This window comes from Lampetra fluviatilis, chromosome 17 (assembly GCF_964198595.1).
Source record: "Lampetra fluviatilis chromosome 17, kcLamFluv1.1, whole genome shotgun sequence".
NCBI classification, from domain to species: domain Eukaryota; kingdom Metazoa; phylum Chordata; class Hyperoartia; order Petromyzontiformes; family Petromyzontidae; genus Lampetra; species Lampetra fluviatilis.
Genome location: NC_136291.1, coordinates 13695561 through 13713166, shown reverse-complemented (window position 1 = coordinate 13713166; position 17606 = coordinate 13695561). Strand labels below are relative to the sequence as shown.

The following is a 17606-nucleotide window of genomic DNA, read 5'->3' as shown; positions in this document are numbered from 1 at the left end:
ACGAGTCATATCTACAGGGCAGGGGATAAGCGTCTGCCACCGATACTTTATTGAGTTTGCGGAAGTCCACGCAAAAGCGCAGACTCCCGTCGTGCTTTTTCACAAGCACTATTGGGGCACTCCAGGGACTCGTGGACGGGGATATAATATCGGCCGCCAACATTTCGTCAATAGCGACTTGTACGTGTTCCTTCTCAGCGGGGCTCAGCCGGTAGGGGTTTTGTCGAATAGGGGAGGAGTCGCCGGTATCAATGTGGTGGCTCAAAAGGGTGGTACGACCCAGATCAAATTTCCCGTGACTGAACTCGTCCCCAAATTCCACCAGCAAAGCCAGCAACGCGGACCTCTGGCCATGGGAAAGGTCCCGATTCTCATTGCAAAGGGCGTCAGCCCACTTAGTATTGCAAGACCACGCGTGCACGCCACTGCGTGACCCATCAACAGCAGCAACACAGTCTGCCCGAACCACCCCGACCGACGCGTGAGCGAGTACCGTACCCGCCTGAATGGCAGACGCGTCCGAGCCAACATTTAAAACTTGAATAAAGGGCTGGCGGTCCCGAGACACCAACGTCTGCGCCTCCACAAGCGCCATCGCTCGGGCCGCTTAATTCGCGGGTGAAAGTACGGTATCCCCCTCGGTGGCATCGCGATCAAGTGGCTTGCGCAACCGGAGGGGGACGAGCATCTGTCCCCCTGGGGGAACCGTAGCCGTGTCCGTCACAAGCGCCTGCACCGATGCACAGCCCTTGGCTGTGTTACCAGGTGACGATAAGAATGCTATCCGCCGTCCCGAAGGCAACTCCAAATACCTGTGGGGCATCTTCCCGAGGAAGTCTGTCGCCAATAGACACGGCACTGCCAGGGAAACCGAAACCAAGACGGGCCCCCGCAGCGAAATGCCACCGATGGAAATCTCCGCGGCAATCCGTCCCAAAATCCTCAGCGAACCCCCGTTAGCCGCAAAATATGGAACGGGGATGGAACGTAACAGACGGCAATGAGCCGGCAATATATTAAAAAAGCAATTCCGAAATAATGGTGGCGGAGGCGCCGGTGTCAACGAAGATCTGCACATCAATGCCCTGAATGGTACCGACGACCGTGGATGACCCGACGGCCACGGCAACAACTCGACGGGCCAACTGCGACCACTGAGTGCGCACAAAAGACTAATTCTCACCTGATGTGGCGGAACCCCCGTGCGGCGCAACCCAACGTGAAGAAGCGACGACCGTGCGCGAATCGCCATGATCAAAAGATGGGTTAGGTGGGAACGAGGGCCGAATGTGTGGTGCACCGCGACTCGCCTGGGGACCCTTGGACGTCGAACGCAGGCGAGGAGACGAAGACGGCGGCCCAGGACGTCCTCGATGCGGCGCCCGGCACTCCACAGCGACGTGTCCTGGCCGCCCGCAGTTGAAGCAGACGCCGCGAGTGGAGCCTGGACAAGGAGGAACCCGCGGAGGCCGGTCGCGCCTCCCTTGGCGCTCGGTAGCTCGCCGCTGGTCTCGGCGCCGGTCACGGCGGCACAAACAGAGGCAGACTCGTCCTCCTCAGACGTCTCGCCCGCTGGTGTAGCACAAACCACGAGGCCCGAGCGTTTCTTCAACCCGAGGTGAGACTGGATACATCGCGCGATCACGAGGGACGTCGGGTCGTCGTCCTCGGACGCGGGCAGGGCGACGTTCAGCTCTTTGGCCAGCCCCAACAACCGGTCCAACATCAGGGAGTCGACACCCGTCGGCCCAAGATTCGGGTATGCTGCCTGAGCCAGCAACAAGAGGGCACTTCTAAAGGCGAGGGGCGACTCGGTTTCCCCCCGCCGTCGTTCCACGAATCTGTTGCGGATGGTGGGCGGCGGATCGTAAATGGTGGCCATCTCCTTAAAGGCCAACGCCAGCGTAGAGCGCCGTGCAGGCAGAATGGCGTAAAACGCCCCCAACGCGTCGTCATCCAGCGTCGTGGGGAGCGCTTTTTACGCTTCCTCGTCCGTCCACCCCGCCAAGGTGCAGCTTGTGGAGAACCGGCATTTAAACGCGATGCAGCGCAGGGACGTCCCGCTGCGCAGCTGGCGGGCGAGGGGAAATGGCGGCCTCCACGCCGCGCGTTCCCGCCAAAATGGCTGCCGCGTGGGCCGCCGGAGTGGCGGGAATTTTGCGCGGTCGGACCGCAGCCGCGGTAGCGGCGTCGCCATGTGGTCCCGGCCCGTCCGTCGACGGCTGGCCGACGTCGAGCTTGGCAACGAGCTCCGCCACGCCGCCCAGTAACTCCCCGATGCGGGCGCTCGTCGTCCGGTGATCGTCGGCCGGAGACGGGTCCGCCGGTCTGACCGCACTGCGCTGCTCCACCTGGTGTCACGTCGGCGGGGCCCTCCGGGGCTGCCATCCCCGGGGCTGTCGGTGGGAAGAGAGCTCCGTCGTCCTCTTCCTCTCCAGAGGAGTGCCTTGCAGGTTGCCTACGGCGTGTGGTCATAGCGCCTCAAGGTAAGTCTAACCTTAACGTTTGCCACTTCTGGCACCAATTGTAATGGACTCCGATAGGCGCACACAACTTCTTGGGAGGCAACACTATTTATTAACACCAACACGTTACACTTAACATAGGGTGGTAACCACCGACTTGCTCTAACTAATACACACCATCACTCGCTAACACGGACTCTCGGTTACACTAGCGTGACCCAGCCAGGTGGGCTACTGGCGGGTCCGCTGACTGGAGGCTTGACTCTTCTTAGGAGGCGTCTTCACGATGCATCTTCTTTCTTGACACGAACTGTCCCGAACCCGGTGGGGAGGCTGCTTATATGGGTCTCGGTGTGTCCGGGCCCCACCACGGTCAGGTCTTCCTTCGAGAACCCTCTCGAAGCTCCTCCGCTGTCCACGTGGCTCCCCAAGGTGCTCCCCGGGCCCCACCTTGATCCAGTCACGTGTCCAGCCGGGTTCACTCAGAGTGCCACGGCCTTACACAACCCCCGTGGCCTCACCCACGGTCTCCCGATCCCTGAACCGGCCCTGACGTCATTCCCGCCTCCAGACGGGATGACGTCATGTGTGTGTGTGTGTGTAAACCCGTGTGGTAATGACGCTCCCCCACATAGTGACGTCACACGTGTGTGTGTGTACACAGTAGCGACACTGCAAGTCACTACACTCCCACGCGTCATCCATGCTGTCCCCATCTCTCTCTCTCTCTGCAAATCTCTCGTGCAGTGCCTCTGCCTCTCTCACTCTGTGCATCGCCCATCCCACTCCGTATACCTGCCGCCTCTAACTCCACATGTTCCCCATGAAGAGTCTGTCTCGAGCTCCCTCCTCGTGGCCGAACATGCTCACTATCATGGCTCTTTGTGCCATATCGCTCTCCGCATCTCTCACCGTCTACTGGACATCTGTAAAAAACAGAGTTTCAAAGTTCACCGGATTCCTTCAGTCTAAATAAAGATACAGATTGTGATCCTCTGCACATCTACCATGCCTCATCTCTATATATCTGACTCCATGCATCTCCCATCTCTTCCTTTACCCACCAATGCCCCAAGGCATTATTTCAGGAGAGTCCTGCTCATTGATTTGGTCAATTCCTTAAGGATTTAGGCTTTGTGAATAAAAACCTTATGCAGTATTATTGTAGTAATCATTACGCTTGTTTACCCACACAATCTCAGGACTCTTTTTCAGGAGGATTTGGCCAACTTTTTACAGCTGGGGCTGTAAAGTGCCTTGGAATGAGGCGCTATATAAATCACGATAGGATAATCCATTTAGTGATTATAGACAAGAATTAAAATGGCATAACCTACTTGCAGTACTATCCTCCAACAGGCACCAGATTGCCCCGAAAGTGGGTGCCTCACCTCACAAGATGGCCCAATCTTTGTGCCGTGCCAAAGTCCGCAACGCGCTATCCCTAGTGCGTGGATCGCGGCTAAGCGCCTGTGCTACCACTGCCGCCACGCGGGGCCACTGCAGGTTCGACGTAGCGGCGCTGTGTCCGCGCGTTCACCTGAGGTGCACGCCGAGGCCCCGGTGCCGACCCGAGCACTCCAGGCAGACCCAGATGCCGTAGGTGACGCTTGCCCACTGCGCGCTGTGTGCACCACATTCGAAGCACAGCTGTGGCGGCACAGACGGCGTCGATTAGACAGCAAGGGAAGAGAACCCGAGTCTCTCAGCACCACGGACACCGCAGGTGTCCTATCCACGTATCAGATTCATGCCCAATCACAGAGCTTGCGTTTCAGTTGAAGTCGCTTCTTCAGTTCACATGTAGGGTTAAGGGTTACAGGTCAGGCATTGGGGATACGGTTTAGACATCGACGTTGGGGTTTAGGCGTTGGAGTTAGAGGTTGGGGATAAGGGGTTGGAGGTTAGGGTATGGGTTAGAAGTTACGGTTTATGCATTGGGGTCAGAGATTAGGATTTTGGCAAAGGAGATATGGTTAGGGTTTTGGCATGGGGGTAGGCGTTGGAGCTTAGGGTTGAGGCATATCTGATATGGTTTAGGGTTAGATTGCAGTTTAGAGTTGTGAATAGGTCTCGGGACAATAGTAGCTAAGGCCGCATTCCTCGCCATGCATCAATGAGGACAGCAGTCTTGGCCCACTGATAAATCTCTCTCCGTCCGGTACCCACGACATTCATGCGCGCTGCCATCCTTAACACAGCCTGCAGGGTCACCTTACACACACAACCTGTATGGTCTCACACACACACACACAGCCTGTAGGGTCACCTTACACACACACACAACCTGTAGGGTCACCTTACACACACACACACAACCTGTATGATCTCACACATACACACAACCTGTATGGTCTCACACACACACAACCTGTAGAGTTACCACACACACACACAACCTGTAGAGTCACCACACACACACACAACCTGTAGAGTCACCACACACACACACAACCTGTAGAGTCACCACACACACACACAACCTGTAGAGTCACCACACACACACACAACCTGTAGAGTCACCACACACACACACAACCTGTAGAGTCACCACACACACAACCTGTAGAGTCACCACACACACACACAACCTGTAGAGTCACCACACACACACACAACCTGTAGAGTCACCACACACACAACCTGTATGATCTCACACACAACCTGTAGGGTCACCTTACACACACAGCATGTATGATCTTACACACACACATGCATACGCACACGTTACACACCATGCAGGGTCACCACACACACACAACCTGTATGACCTCACACACGTTAACGTGGTGGTATGGCAACGTGGCGTGGTAACACAGTGGCGAGGTGGCATGGTAACGAGTTGGCATAGTAACGAGTTGGCATGGTAACGAGGTGCCATGGTAACGAGTAGGCATGGTAACGAGTTGGCATGGTAACGCAGTGGCGAGGTGGCATGGTAACGAGTTGGCATGGTAACGAGGTAACGAGGCGGCATGGTAATGAGGTGGAACGGTAGCGAGGCAGCATGGTAGCGAGACGGCATGGTAACGAGTTGGCATGGTAACGAGGTGGCATGGTAACGAGGTAACGAGGCACCGCTCACGCTGTTGTCGTCCACTGCCCTCGCGTCTTGCAGGACTCGGCGCGATTTGGGGCTCGCCATGGCCACACCAGCGTCTATGTGTCTCAATGTGTCTCTATGTGTGTCTGTGTGTGTCTCTGTGTCTCTGTGTGTCTGTGTGTCTTTGTCTGTGTCTCTGTGCGTGTTTGTGTGTGTGTCTCTATGTGTGTCTGTGTGTGTCTCTATGTGTGTCTCTGTGTGTGTCTCTGTGTATCTCTGTCTCTGTGTGTCTCTGTGCGTCTCTGTGTGTGTCTCTATGTGTGTGGCTCTGTGTCTCTATGTGTGTCTCTGTGTGTCTCTATGTGTGTCTGTGTGTGTCTCTGTGTGTCTCGGTGTGTCTCTGTGTCTCTATGCGTGTCTCTGTGTGTCTCTGTGTCTCTATGTGTGTCTGTGCGTCTCTGTGTGTCTGTGTGCGTGTGTCTCTGCGTGTCTCTACGTGTGTCTCTGTGTCTGTGTTTATATAGGTGTCTCTATGTGTGTCTCTGTGTCTCTATGTGTGTCTCTGTGCCTCTATATGTGTCTGTATCTCTATGTGTCTCTGTGTGTCTCTGTGTCTGTGTGTGTCTGTGCCTCTATGTGTCTCTGTGTCTTTATGTGCGTCTGTGTCTTTATGTGTGTCTCTGTGTCTCTATGTGTGTGTCTCTGTGTCTCTATGTGTGTCTTTGTGTCTCTGTGCGTGTCTCTGTGTGCATCTCTGTGTGCGTCTCTGTCTCTATGTGTGTCTCTGTGTGTCTCTATGTGTGTCTCTATGTGTCTCTGTGTGTGTGTCTGTGTTTGTCTGTGTCTCTATGTGTCTCTGTGTCTTTATGTGTGTCTGTGTCTTTATGTGTCTGTGTGTCTCTGTGTCTATGTGTGTGTCTCTGTGTCTCTATGTGTGTCTCTGTGTCTTTATGTGTGTCTTTGTGTCTCTGTGCGTGTCTCTGTGTGTACAGTATATCTGCGTGTATGCCGAGCTTGAACAGTTAACAGGACTTGCCCCAACAGTCTTCTAAAGGCGATACGGGGAAATTTGTCCCCATAAAGCCTGTGTGTGTCCTTGTTCTATATGTGTATCTATGTATGCCTAAGCATACGAGTAGGTACAGTATGCGAGTCTATGTATGCATGTCTGCATCTATGCTCCTAAGCATAGGCATGCAAGTACAGCTTACACGGTGCGTCTATGTATGAACACCAATGCAAGCATACACGATGTGCGTCTATGTGTATCTATGTGCGTATATCTATGTGTACATGTGTGTCTTATGTATGGAAATGTATCTGTGTGTGGTTGTATATGTTGAAGCATGTGTCTGATTTATTGTCTATGTATGTCGATGTACATGTGTCTATGTATTCTATATGTATGTGTACGTGTGTCTATGTATTGTATATGTATGTCTACGTGTCTATGTATTGTATAACCGTGTACGTGTTTCTATGTATTATCTATGTGTGTCTATGTCTACGTGTGTCTATGTGTGAGTTGTGTGTGTGAGCACAGGCCGGGCCGACGTGGGAGTATGCCGAGCCCCTTTAAAGGGCGGGTTCCCACGCCCCCCCTCCCCGCTCAGGGCTCGCGACCATTTGACGCAGATGATGAAACAGAAGGGGGGGATCAGGCAAGTCAGGCTTGCTCCTGGTCTCGCTAGGCCTCAGAGGCGGTCACGTTTAAAACAGCCGCAGTCGACGAGTCCCCGCTGCCGTCACCGTGAACGCGATTAGATCACCGTCTGTGAGGCGTCAGTCCTTAGACACGAAGGCGTCTCAGGGTTAGCTGCCCCTGCCCAGGCGGCCCGCGTCTTCACGCTCCACGGTAACTCGGCCGCGACACAGAAGCACCTCAGCGCTCTCCGCTCGCTTGTCTTGGGGAGGCTGCTGTGTTCACAACGCCAATCGGCGCGGTTGGCCACGTGCGGTGCGAAAGAAGTTCAACATAGTACACGACAAATCCTTTCTAGTTTTGCGTCGAACTGAGACCGAATCTCGGATTATTTATCCTGCACGAATCCGATGAAGCGCTTCCCCCCCCCCGGATGTCCTGTCGGGGCGGGTCAGAAAGTTGCAATTCCTCTACTAAAAAAGCTTTTAAATATCTGAGAGGGGTCCTTGCCTAGTAACCAGCAGTTGGCTTGAACTGTGCCGTGTTGAACCGAGGCTGCTGAAGACGCACCCCGAGAGAAAGTTTAGGTGGCTGATGGGAATGTAAAACAATTATTCACGTGGACAGGTAAGCGAGGCGTATTGCCTTATTAAGTGTAAAATCTGATGGCACGTCAGGGGGTAACACGGGGGGGGGGGTAGCACTCGGGTTCAGGAACCCACTTGCTGCCGTCAGCACAGCTCCAGGGGGTTGTGGGGAGCGTCGGCACCCTTCCCTCTGTGATCTACCCCCCCCTTCGCCCTCTCTACCCGAGGCGACGTCTGGTGCGGTAAATGACCGCGGTCCCTGAGCTGCACGGGTTCGCCTATCCCTCCGCGTCCCGCGCCCCGGCCCGGGCAGTGACGCGGTGGGGGGCGGGGGCGCGAGAGGGACCCCCCCCCGCCTCTCTATCCCTGGACCCCCCCCCGCCTCTCTATCCCTGGTCCCCCCCCGCCTCTCTATCCCTGGACCCCCCCCCCCGCCTCTTTATCCCTGGACCCCCCCCCGCCTCTCTATCCCTGGACCCCCCCCCGCCTCTCTATCTCTGGACCCCCCCCCCGCCTCTTTATCCCTGGACCCCCCCCCCCGCCTTTCTATCCCTGGACCCCCCCCGCCTCTCTATCCCTGGACCCCCCCCCCGCCTCTTTATCCCTGGACCCCCCCCCCCACCTCTTTATCCCTGGACCCCACCCCCGCCTCTCTATCCCTGGACCCCCCCCCCCGCCTCTTTATCCCTGGACCGCCCCCCCCGCCTCTCTATCCCTGGACCCCCCCCCGCCTCTTTATCCCTGGACCCCCCCCGCCTCTCTATCCCTGGACCCCCCCCCCTCGCCTCTCTATCCCTGGACCCCCCCCGCCTCTCTATCCCTGGACCCCCCCCCCCCACCTCTCTATCCCTGGACCCCCCCTGCCTCTTTATCCCTGGACCCCCCCCGCCTCTTTATCCCTGGACCCCCCCCCCCGCCTCTCTATCCCTGGACCCCCCCCGCCTCTTTATCCCTGGACCCCCCCCCCGCCTCTCTATCCCTGGACCCCCCCCCCCCCACCTCTTTATCTCTGGACCCCCCCTGCCTCTTTATCCCTGGATCCCCCCCCACCTCTCTTTCCCTGGACCCCCCTCCCCGCCTCTCTATCCCTGGACCCCCCCCCGCCTCTCTATCCCTGGACCCCCCCCCCACCTCTTTATCCATGGACCCCCCCCCACCTCTTTATCCCTGGACCCCCCCCCGCATCTCTATCCCTGGACCCCCCCCGCCCGCCTCTCTATCTCTGGACCCCCCCCCCGCCTCTCTATCCCTGGACCCCCCCCCCGCCTCTCTATCCCTGGACCCCCCCCCCGCCTCTCTATCCCTGGACCCCCCCCCGCCTCTTTATCCCTGGACCCCCCCCCGCCTCTCTATCCCTGGACCCCCCCCCCCGCCTCTCTATCCCTGGACCCCCCCCCCGCCTCTTTATCCCTGGACCCCCCCCGCCTCTCTATCCCTGGACCCCCCCCGCCTCTCTATCCCTGGACCCCCCCCCCCCCGCCTCTTTATCCCTGGACCCCCCCCCCGCCTCTCTATCCCTGGACCCCTCCCCGCCTCTCTATCCCTGGACCCCCCCCCCCGCCTCTTTATCCCTGGACCCCCCCCCCACCTCTTTATCCCTGGACCCCCCCCCCGCCTCTCTATCCCTGGACCCCCCCCCCGCCTCTCTATCCCTGGACCCCCCCCCCGCCTCTCTATCCCTGGACCCCCCCCCGCCTCTCTATCCCTGGACCCCCCCCCCCGCCTCTTTATCCCTGGACCCCCCCCCGCCTCTCTATCCCTGGACCCCCCACTCCCATTGCCCCCTCACCCCCGCCCTTCACGATCACCGGTCGAGCTCTCTCGACACACTGACACACTGACACACTGACACATTGACACACTGACACACTGACACACTGATACATTGGCACTGACACGCGCTACCACTGCCACACTGACACTGAAGCATGCGCTGACACATTGACACTAACACACGCGCTTCCACTGACACACACGCTGCCACGGACACACTGACATGCTGACACAACAACAACCGCCATTCGCCACTAAGTGGCGGTGACATCACCACCACGCTTGTGCCAGGCTATGTGCATCTTGAGGCCACGTGAAGTGTCGAACGCCCGCTGGCAGGAGGTCACGGGGCAGACCCAGGTGTCACGGGTCGACTGACTGAGATGACTGGCTGATGCACCACCTGTGCCCCCTACTGTGCCAACTTGCTGTGCTTTAGCCACCCGGCGCTCCGCTCATTGTTGTGAGCGTCGCTCCGCCGCCCTCCGTTGTTGTTGGAGGGCGACTGCCTCCAACTGCCCAGCAGCGTCCTTCACGAGCCACTTCCACAGAGGCCGATCTTGACACCGCTGGTACCAATCATCGGCAAGTCCACTCAGCTCCACATCCTCCTGTACCACGTCACTCCATCTCTTTTCTAGCCCGTGCCGTGCCCGTTTCGCCCCCTCTATCCGGCCGAACAAAACCTGTTTAGGCATGCGGTGACTGGGCATGCGGGCTACATGACCCTGCCAACGCAGCCTTGCCTGCCGGAGGATCTCACTGATGGGACTTTGCCCAGGTCTTTCTAGGATTTGTGATCTCACACAATCCAGCCTGGTTAAACCCAGGATGGATCTTAGGCAGGCCAGCTTAAATGCTTATATTCTGCGAAGATACTCCATTAGGGGGGTCCACGTTTCGCAAGCATAGAGTAGGGATGGAATGACTGTGGCCGAGAAGACTTGAAGCTTCGTCCGGAGTGACAGACCAGGTAGCTTCCACACAGCGTTACGCAACTGATGAAAAGATAATGCTGCTTGACTGATTCTGAGTGAGACCTCTGCTGTCAAACCGGAGCCAGTCATGAGCACACTGCCCAGGTATGGGAAACTCTCCACTCTCTCCACAACTGCCCCATCACCGATTGGGAGATGTGTGGGTGGGTTGCCCAATGGTACAAAATACCCAGGCAGGTGCTTAGTTTTGGTGGGGCTGATGATAAGGCCCCACCTCTTAGTAGCACGCTCCAGGTTCAGCATCAGCGCCTCCAACTCCTCCTCGGAGTGAGTGGCAATTACCAGATCATCGGTATACATAACATGGTTGATCAATAGGGAGCATCCCTTGACCGCATCCGGGCATCGATCAGCCTCCCATTGTATCTGTACCAGATGGAAATTCTTCTGGTACAGCCATCAAAGGCTTCACGGACTACATGGTCGAAAAAGATGTTAAATAATGTGGGAGCCAGAGGACATCCCTGTCGCACCCCAAGGTGAACAGGAAATGGCTCCGACTCCCGGCCACGTAGTTTTACCCGGGCCCGCTCACCATCATGAAGGTTCTTAATGATCGTGAGCAGAGGGTCAGGGACTCCGGAAGCATGAAGAACAACCCAGAGCCCAGGCCTACTGACGGTATCATTGGCCTTGACCAGGTCAATAAAGCAGAGATGTAGGTCTTGTTGAAATTCCCTACACCTCTGCTGTAGCAAACGGACAAAAAATACGGCATCTGTGCAGGACCGCCATTTCCTGAAACCACATTGGGGCTCCGCAAGCCTCTCCTCAGCGTGCCTGGCAAGGCGATGTTGAATAATCCTTGCCAGGACTTTTCCCGGCACACTGAGGAGTGAGATGCCCCTGTAGTTGTTACAGTCTGTGCGGTCCCCCTTAAAGAGGGGGGCCACAAGGGCATCCTTCCAATCCTGCGGAACCCATCCAGTGGTCCAGACTGTTGTTATGATGTCCGGCAGTCTGTGCACAAACGCCACCTTCCCTTAGCATTTCGGAGATCATCTCTGCCCAGTGCCTTTCCTGGTCTCAGACTCTGGATCGTCTTTAGTACTTCCTCAACAGATGGCACCTCAGCCAGCCACTCACAGGGGGTGACTTCTTCAAATATTTGAGGCACCGCAGGCTCAGCAGGGTAATCCCCACTTTGTCCCACAAATGTTTTCCATGTCGAGGGATTTCCCCTCCCCCACAACTTCACAGAAATGCTCAGCAAATCTGCAAACCTGTTCCTGGGGGTCGGAGATTGGATCACCGTTTTTTCCCCTAATGATCGTAAGAGGTTTGGCACTGCAGGTTACTTTTTTGATGGAGTTAAATAGGGATTTGTGATCGCGGGCCATTGAGGCAGACTCCATCTCCTCAGCAACCCGCGACCACCACCCAGCATTGCAGCGCCTCACGGCTCTCCGAACCTCCGAGCGAAGGCTGCGGTAAGCCTCCTCATTCTCTGATGTGGGATGCTGTAGATGATTGGAGTGGGCCTGTCGCTTTTTCTCAACCATCCTGAATACCTCTGTCAGCTAGGATCTCTGGGAGGTCTGGACCGCTTACCCAAAGCAGCCATTGCAGCTGCACGAGTCACAGTCCTAAACCTCGCCCATTTACCCTCGACATCAGGAGGAGTGGGGGACGATGCCAACCCCAGCCGCAAGCGATGATGAAATTCTCGCTTGCAACTTTCATCAGCTATCTGAGACCAGGCCACCTTAGGTTGCAATGGGGTCCTGGGTGTACACCCACCAACGCAGTGGAAGAATCGGCAGGTGCATCTTACAGATGACAAGTCAATGGTCAGAGGGCAGATCAGCTCCACGGTAGGTCCTGGTGTCAAGGACATGGGCTCGCATCCGCTGTTCCGTCACTATGTAGTCCAGCAGATGGTCTTGCTTGGATCCGGCATGCATCCATGATGTTGTGTGGATGCACCGATGCCGGAACAGCGTGTTGGTAATTACAAGCCCATGGGCTGCACAACAATCTAGCAGCCTCCTACTGTTGTTATTGAGCTGATCTGGCCCATGCCTTCCAATCACTCCAGAGCAGGTGCCAGCATCATGACCAACTCGGGCATTGAAGTCACCCAACAAGATGACTATCCCGAGGGGCCACTTTAGCCAGCACCTGTGACAGGAGGTCACAGAAGGCATCTGACTCATCGGCCTTGCCTGCATCTCTCCACGGATGTTCGTCTTCGGTGGGGGCATAAGTAACCACGACTACCACTCCTCGCCTCTGGTTGATGGGAAGGCGCATTGACAGATGCACTACCACTGACAAACTGACACTGAAGCATGCGCTACCAATGACACACTGACACTGGCACACGCGCTACCACTGACACACTGACACTACAACTGACCCACTACGTCACCACGGCGCTTGTGCCAGGCTACTTTGAGGCCACGTGAAGTGTCGAATGCTCGCTGCTGACAGGTCACAGAACACACCCAGGTGCCATGACTGAGATGACTGGCAGATGCACTAACTGGGCTCCCCACTGTGGCAACTTGCTGCCTCTTAGCCGCCCGGCGCTCCGCTCGTTGCTGTGAGCGTCGCTCCTTTTCCCTCCGCTTAGGCTACGTACGGTGCGAAAGAAGTTCAACGTACGTACACACACACGCACATTGTTCTCTCGTGCAGGTGGCCATGGGTGACTTGCTGGTGCTTCTGTGCGGAACCACGGAAGAGGATCGCTTTCCTCTCTGGATGAACGGATCCGTTGGCCACTGTTTTAATCAGGTGGCTTTGAACTTACCCTCGCATGCTCTCCTGGCCATGAGCTCGGCATTCTTTATGGGAAAATACAGGTATTTGGTTGTTTTACTTTAATATGCATTTATACATCAGAGAAGCTTTGTTTTTCAAATTACGTTGACTGACGGGTCAAAGCATCCCCATTTATAAATTGGGCGCCGCGGTGGAGCAACCACCTCGCCTGGTATATAGGAGGTCGTGGGTTCCATCCAAACCCCACGCCTGTATATTTGTAGTTTGCATGTCTCTCTCTCTCCCCATGGCCGTGTTCTGGTTTTTCCCTCCACATTTAGAATCAACATGCGTTTAGAGTATTTGGTGCCTTCAGACAATAGTGGAAGGTGCCATACAAATAAATGTAAATTATGAAAAATTGTCACATGATAAGCCACCTCATTGGCCTCGCGATTATTTGTGGCCAGGTCACTTCTGAAAAAGAGCTATATAGCTCAGTGGGCCTTACCTGGTAAAATAAAAAATAGTTTAGTTTTTAATTTAAATTAAGACTGAGCATATCATCCCCTTTGGTGGTTTTGATCCAGTAGTAGATGCTATTTAGAAACAGGAACACATTCCTGCGGAGGGAGCTGGTAGGAACGTTGGGTTGCTTGGTCAATGGCCAGGGTCAACGGCGGCATGGTGTATTCCGCAAATATGGCCGACTGTGAGGGCGGGCACAAGCCGGCGTGAGTAGGTTAAACGTTGAGTTTTATAAGGGCACCACGGGGTGACCAGCCCCTCCCCACCCAGCCCCTCCCCCACCCTCCCCTCTCCACCCAGCCCCACCCCTCCCATTTTTGGATGCACGACAGACGGACACAATCCCCTGTCGGCTGGTGTAACCAGGAGGTTCCTACCAGTAATATGTATTTCATAGAGAGAGGCAGTCAATCCCAGGCAGGGAGTCAACAGCATAGGTGGCAGGAGGAAGGGACTCCCAGAAAGACCAAGGGGACTGACACAAGGACCTCGTGACTGGTGCGGACTGTGAGCTAAGGACATGTTTACGTTCCTTTATGCAGTTTAACACGCAGGCTTTTGCGACCAATATTTTCCAAAACAGAGTTTTTGTCGGGTTACATCGCGCAAATATAAATGTGTCGATAAACCCGCCACCACCCAACACAGTCCATTCGTAAGGTTATGTCATGTAAACAAAACGTGCCAATTCGTTGCTGGTTCAGCACACCGGTGGTGTGTTGGAGAATAAACCCGCAATATTTACAATTCGAGTATGACGTTTCGCTGGCCATGATAACCAACCTCATCAGGAGATAGCCGGAGTTGTGGAGAATTCCTCTTATTGCTTTATGCAACCGACTACACGGAATGTTTGTGGACACTAATTGACTCTTACTCATCTGTACTCTGTTACATTATTGTCATGCTGAGAATAGGTTTTCCCCTTTTTTCTGGCAACAAAACGGGTGTTAAGATGTTAAAACGCTTTTTGGCATCTGGTCTAACACCATTTGAGACAAGGCTCAAAAGAAAACAGTCTCTGGTGTGGACCAATCAATTTAAAAGACAATGCATATATTATCAGAGTATGTTTTTTATTTGCATTCTGACTACAAGGTTTGTGGTTAATGCAGACATGATTCCTTGTAAAAGGTTTCAGTTTTGTGTTTTAACATCTTAACACCTGTTTTGTTGCCAGAAAAAAGGGGAACACCTATTCTGATATTTTGGTACTGGTAAAGGAGGTCCCATGATATTGTCATGCTCTTTTACAACACTTTAATTTAAATCGATTATTGCTTTGCACACAGTTTGTAACTTGATGTGAATGTTTTCCTTTTTAAGTTTAGCCAGAAATCAATCTCTCTGATTATGTGTGCAAGACTGTTGCACAACAGTCTTATCTAGCAGGCACTGACCTGTCATGGAATCACTAAACTGGAAGCTTTTCGGTGCTAAAATTTTCTTTAACTCAGAAGAATTATTGCTGTTCCACAAGCAACAAATTCCACTGAAGTTGGACTCCTGTTGTAATATCTGGGGTGAAGCACCCAGTTCCTGCCTCACTCTACTTGATATAATTAAACGTAAAGCAATCAGGGTGATTGATCATCTGGCACTCAGTGATTTTTCTCCAGTCATTTGGTCACCGGCAGTCAACTGTCTCCATATCCCTCTTCTTTTGCTATTGCCATGTACAGCACTTCACTCATTAATTCTTCACATAATGAGGGATCAATCTACTGACTGACTGTTGCGTCTCATCCACACAGTGCCGGATTATCCTAGTAGCAAAAGTAGCATATGCTACGGGTTGTGCATCACTTTCAAGGGCCCTCTGCGCTTGCTCTATTACTATAGTACTATACTGCCTTCAATTTTTATGAATGACTGGGTGTTTAACGTTAGCGATTTGTCGTATTGTCTGATTGTATAGCAAATGAAAAAATACAATTATTTTACTATGCAAGTGTTGAGGTGCAATTCACGACTCGGAGGCAGGTTGCTGTTAGGGGCTCACGCCACGTTTATTTCACGGCTTACGCCAGGTTGTTAAGGGCTTACGCCAGGTTGATAAGGCTTACGCCGAACCAACACCCCCCTAGCCAATAACTCCCCAGGGGACAGGGTACTGGGATCCCTACACCCCGGCTAACCCGGCTCTCCACCCTGCCCCAGCCCGGGACCACCCTCAACCTCGGCCGGTCGGGCGGAGTAGCCTCCCCTAGCCTTGTGTGAGGACCAACTCCCCGAGTCCCCACTCCTACCCCCGACGAACCCCGGTTCCATCCCGGGTCCCCCTTTAAATACCCCCCTGGGGGCATGACGTCACCATCCTCCACGGCCCGCCTGACGTCACGTCCCGCGACGCCACTCTCTCCGAGGGCGCGCGTGACGTGATGTCACCCACTACACCTCTACAGAAGTAAAGAATTTGTGTTTTAATATTTGTGGTTTATTTATTTAGGGCCCCTTTATAACATATGTGACAGGCCCCGCACTAGCTTAATCTGGCACTGCATCCACACTATGTTCAACCACCACACTGCAGGTCACAACAACCCACTCACCTTCTTACCCAACTCACTCACTGCACTGCAGGTCTCACCAACCAATACCAATATTTCGCCATTGGCCACCAATTGACGGTGATGTCACCACGGTACCTGTATCAGGCCAGGTGCACTTTGAGGACACGTGAATTGTCGAAAGGCTCTCTGACAGGAGGTCTCGGCACAGACCCAGGTGCCATGGGTTGGCTGACTGAGATGACTGGTGGATGCACCAGCTGTACCCCCTACTCTGCCAACTTGCGGAATTTATACTCTTTGGTTCTTTCGGTAAAGTCACGTAGGTATAAAATAAAATAAATCACGACGTTTCGATCGCAACACAAGCGGTCGTCCTCAGGTGGAAAAAATATAATCCAGCAGTGGAACTGCTGAACCAGCGAGAGAGCAGTTACAACAAGATTATATATGTGGCGATCGGCAAGCAAGCGGGGTCTGAGCTGGAAAGGAATTCCATCCACGGACCCAAGCACGTCAGTTGTGTTAATGGGGGAGATTCGGGAAAGAGGGATTAGGGAGGGAGAATAGCATGAATGAGCTTCCGTCGCCGCATAAGAGTATCTTGCCCGCATATGCGCACAACAGCAGTGTTAATAAGAGATTAGAACCATGAGAGTGCAATCCAAAGGATGTGAACATGAGAATGCAATCCAAAGGGCATGTGAGCATGTGAGTGCAATCCAAAGGACATGTGAGCATGTGAGTGCAATCCAAAGGACATGTGAGCATGAGAAGTGCAATCCAAAGGGCATGTGTGCATGAGAGTGCAATCCAAAGGACGTGAGCATGAGAGTGCAATCCAGAGGACATGTGAGAGATCGAAGAGAGAGGCATAGAGAGAGAGACACAGAGTCAGAAATAACAGCTGACATAGGCAGGCAGGATGGAAACATCACAGTCAGTTCAGAATTTGCCTAGTTAATAACGTCCTTCCAATGATTGCTCAGTTTGTACCCATCTTCTTGGTTGAAGTTGTGTCTGTGTTTATATATCTGGATGGCTTCATGAACAAATCTCTGAAGGTAGCCGGTAGGTTTGCAGAGTACCTCCGTCTTGGAAAAATCTATTTTGTGTGAGCCCACAGCGTTAAAACAATGATCAGCAACGGCAGAGTTATTGGTCCTACCGTGTTTCAGATCTGCCTTGTGTTCATGAATGCGGTCTGAGACATGTTGTTTTGTTTCCCCAATGTAACTGCTGCCACAACCACAACTCAGTTTGTAGACACCAGGGTATTGCATGTCAGGAATCACATCCTTTACATATGGGATTAAATCACGGATTTTGTGTACTGTGTTGAAACGAACCTGGA

General features: G+C 54.0%; 2 protein-coding genes across 7 annotated transcripts in view; one reads left to right on the top strand and one right to left on the bottom strand.

Annotated features, from left to right (window-relative positions):
* Positions 1-7744, bottom strand: part of LOC144936953 (uncharacterized) — a 50150-nt gene extending 42406 nt beyond the window's left edge. The window contains exons 1-2 of one of the 4 annotated variants that reach the window (XM_078864200.1): positions 7661-7744; positions 4006-4115 (exon numbers count right to left, since the gene is read on the bottom strand). Coding sequence is in view for 2 of the 4 variants with exons in the window: in XM_078864198.1 (XP_078720324.1) it covers positions 4006-4115; positions 5551-5610 (170 nt within the window). In the remaining 2 variants the exon portion in view is untranslated. Of the gene's footprint in view, positions 1-3260; positions 3545-4005; positions 4116-5550; positions 7126-7660 lie in introns of those variants that run through there. The other 3 variants (XM_078864198.1, XM_078864199.1, XM_078864201.1) reach the window with 3 other exon arrangements.
* The window catches only part of ABCC10 (ATP binding cassette subfamily C member 10), a 76518-nt gene continuing 66049 nt past the window's right edge, over positions 7138-17606 (top strand). For all 3 annotated transcript variants that reach the window (XM_078864196.1, XM_078864195.1, XM_078864197.1), the window contains exons 1-2: positions 7138-7363; positions 13149-13315. In XM_078864196.1, coding sequence (XP_078720322.1) covers positions 13155-13315 — 161 coding nt within the window. In that variant the 5' untranslated portion in view covers positions 7138-7363; positions 13149-13154. The remainder of the gene's footprint in view (positions 7364-13148; positions 13316-17606) is intronic.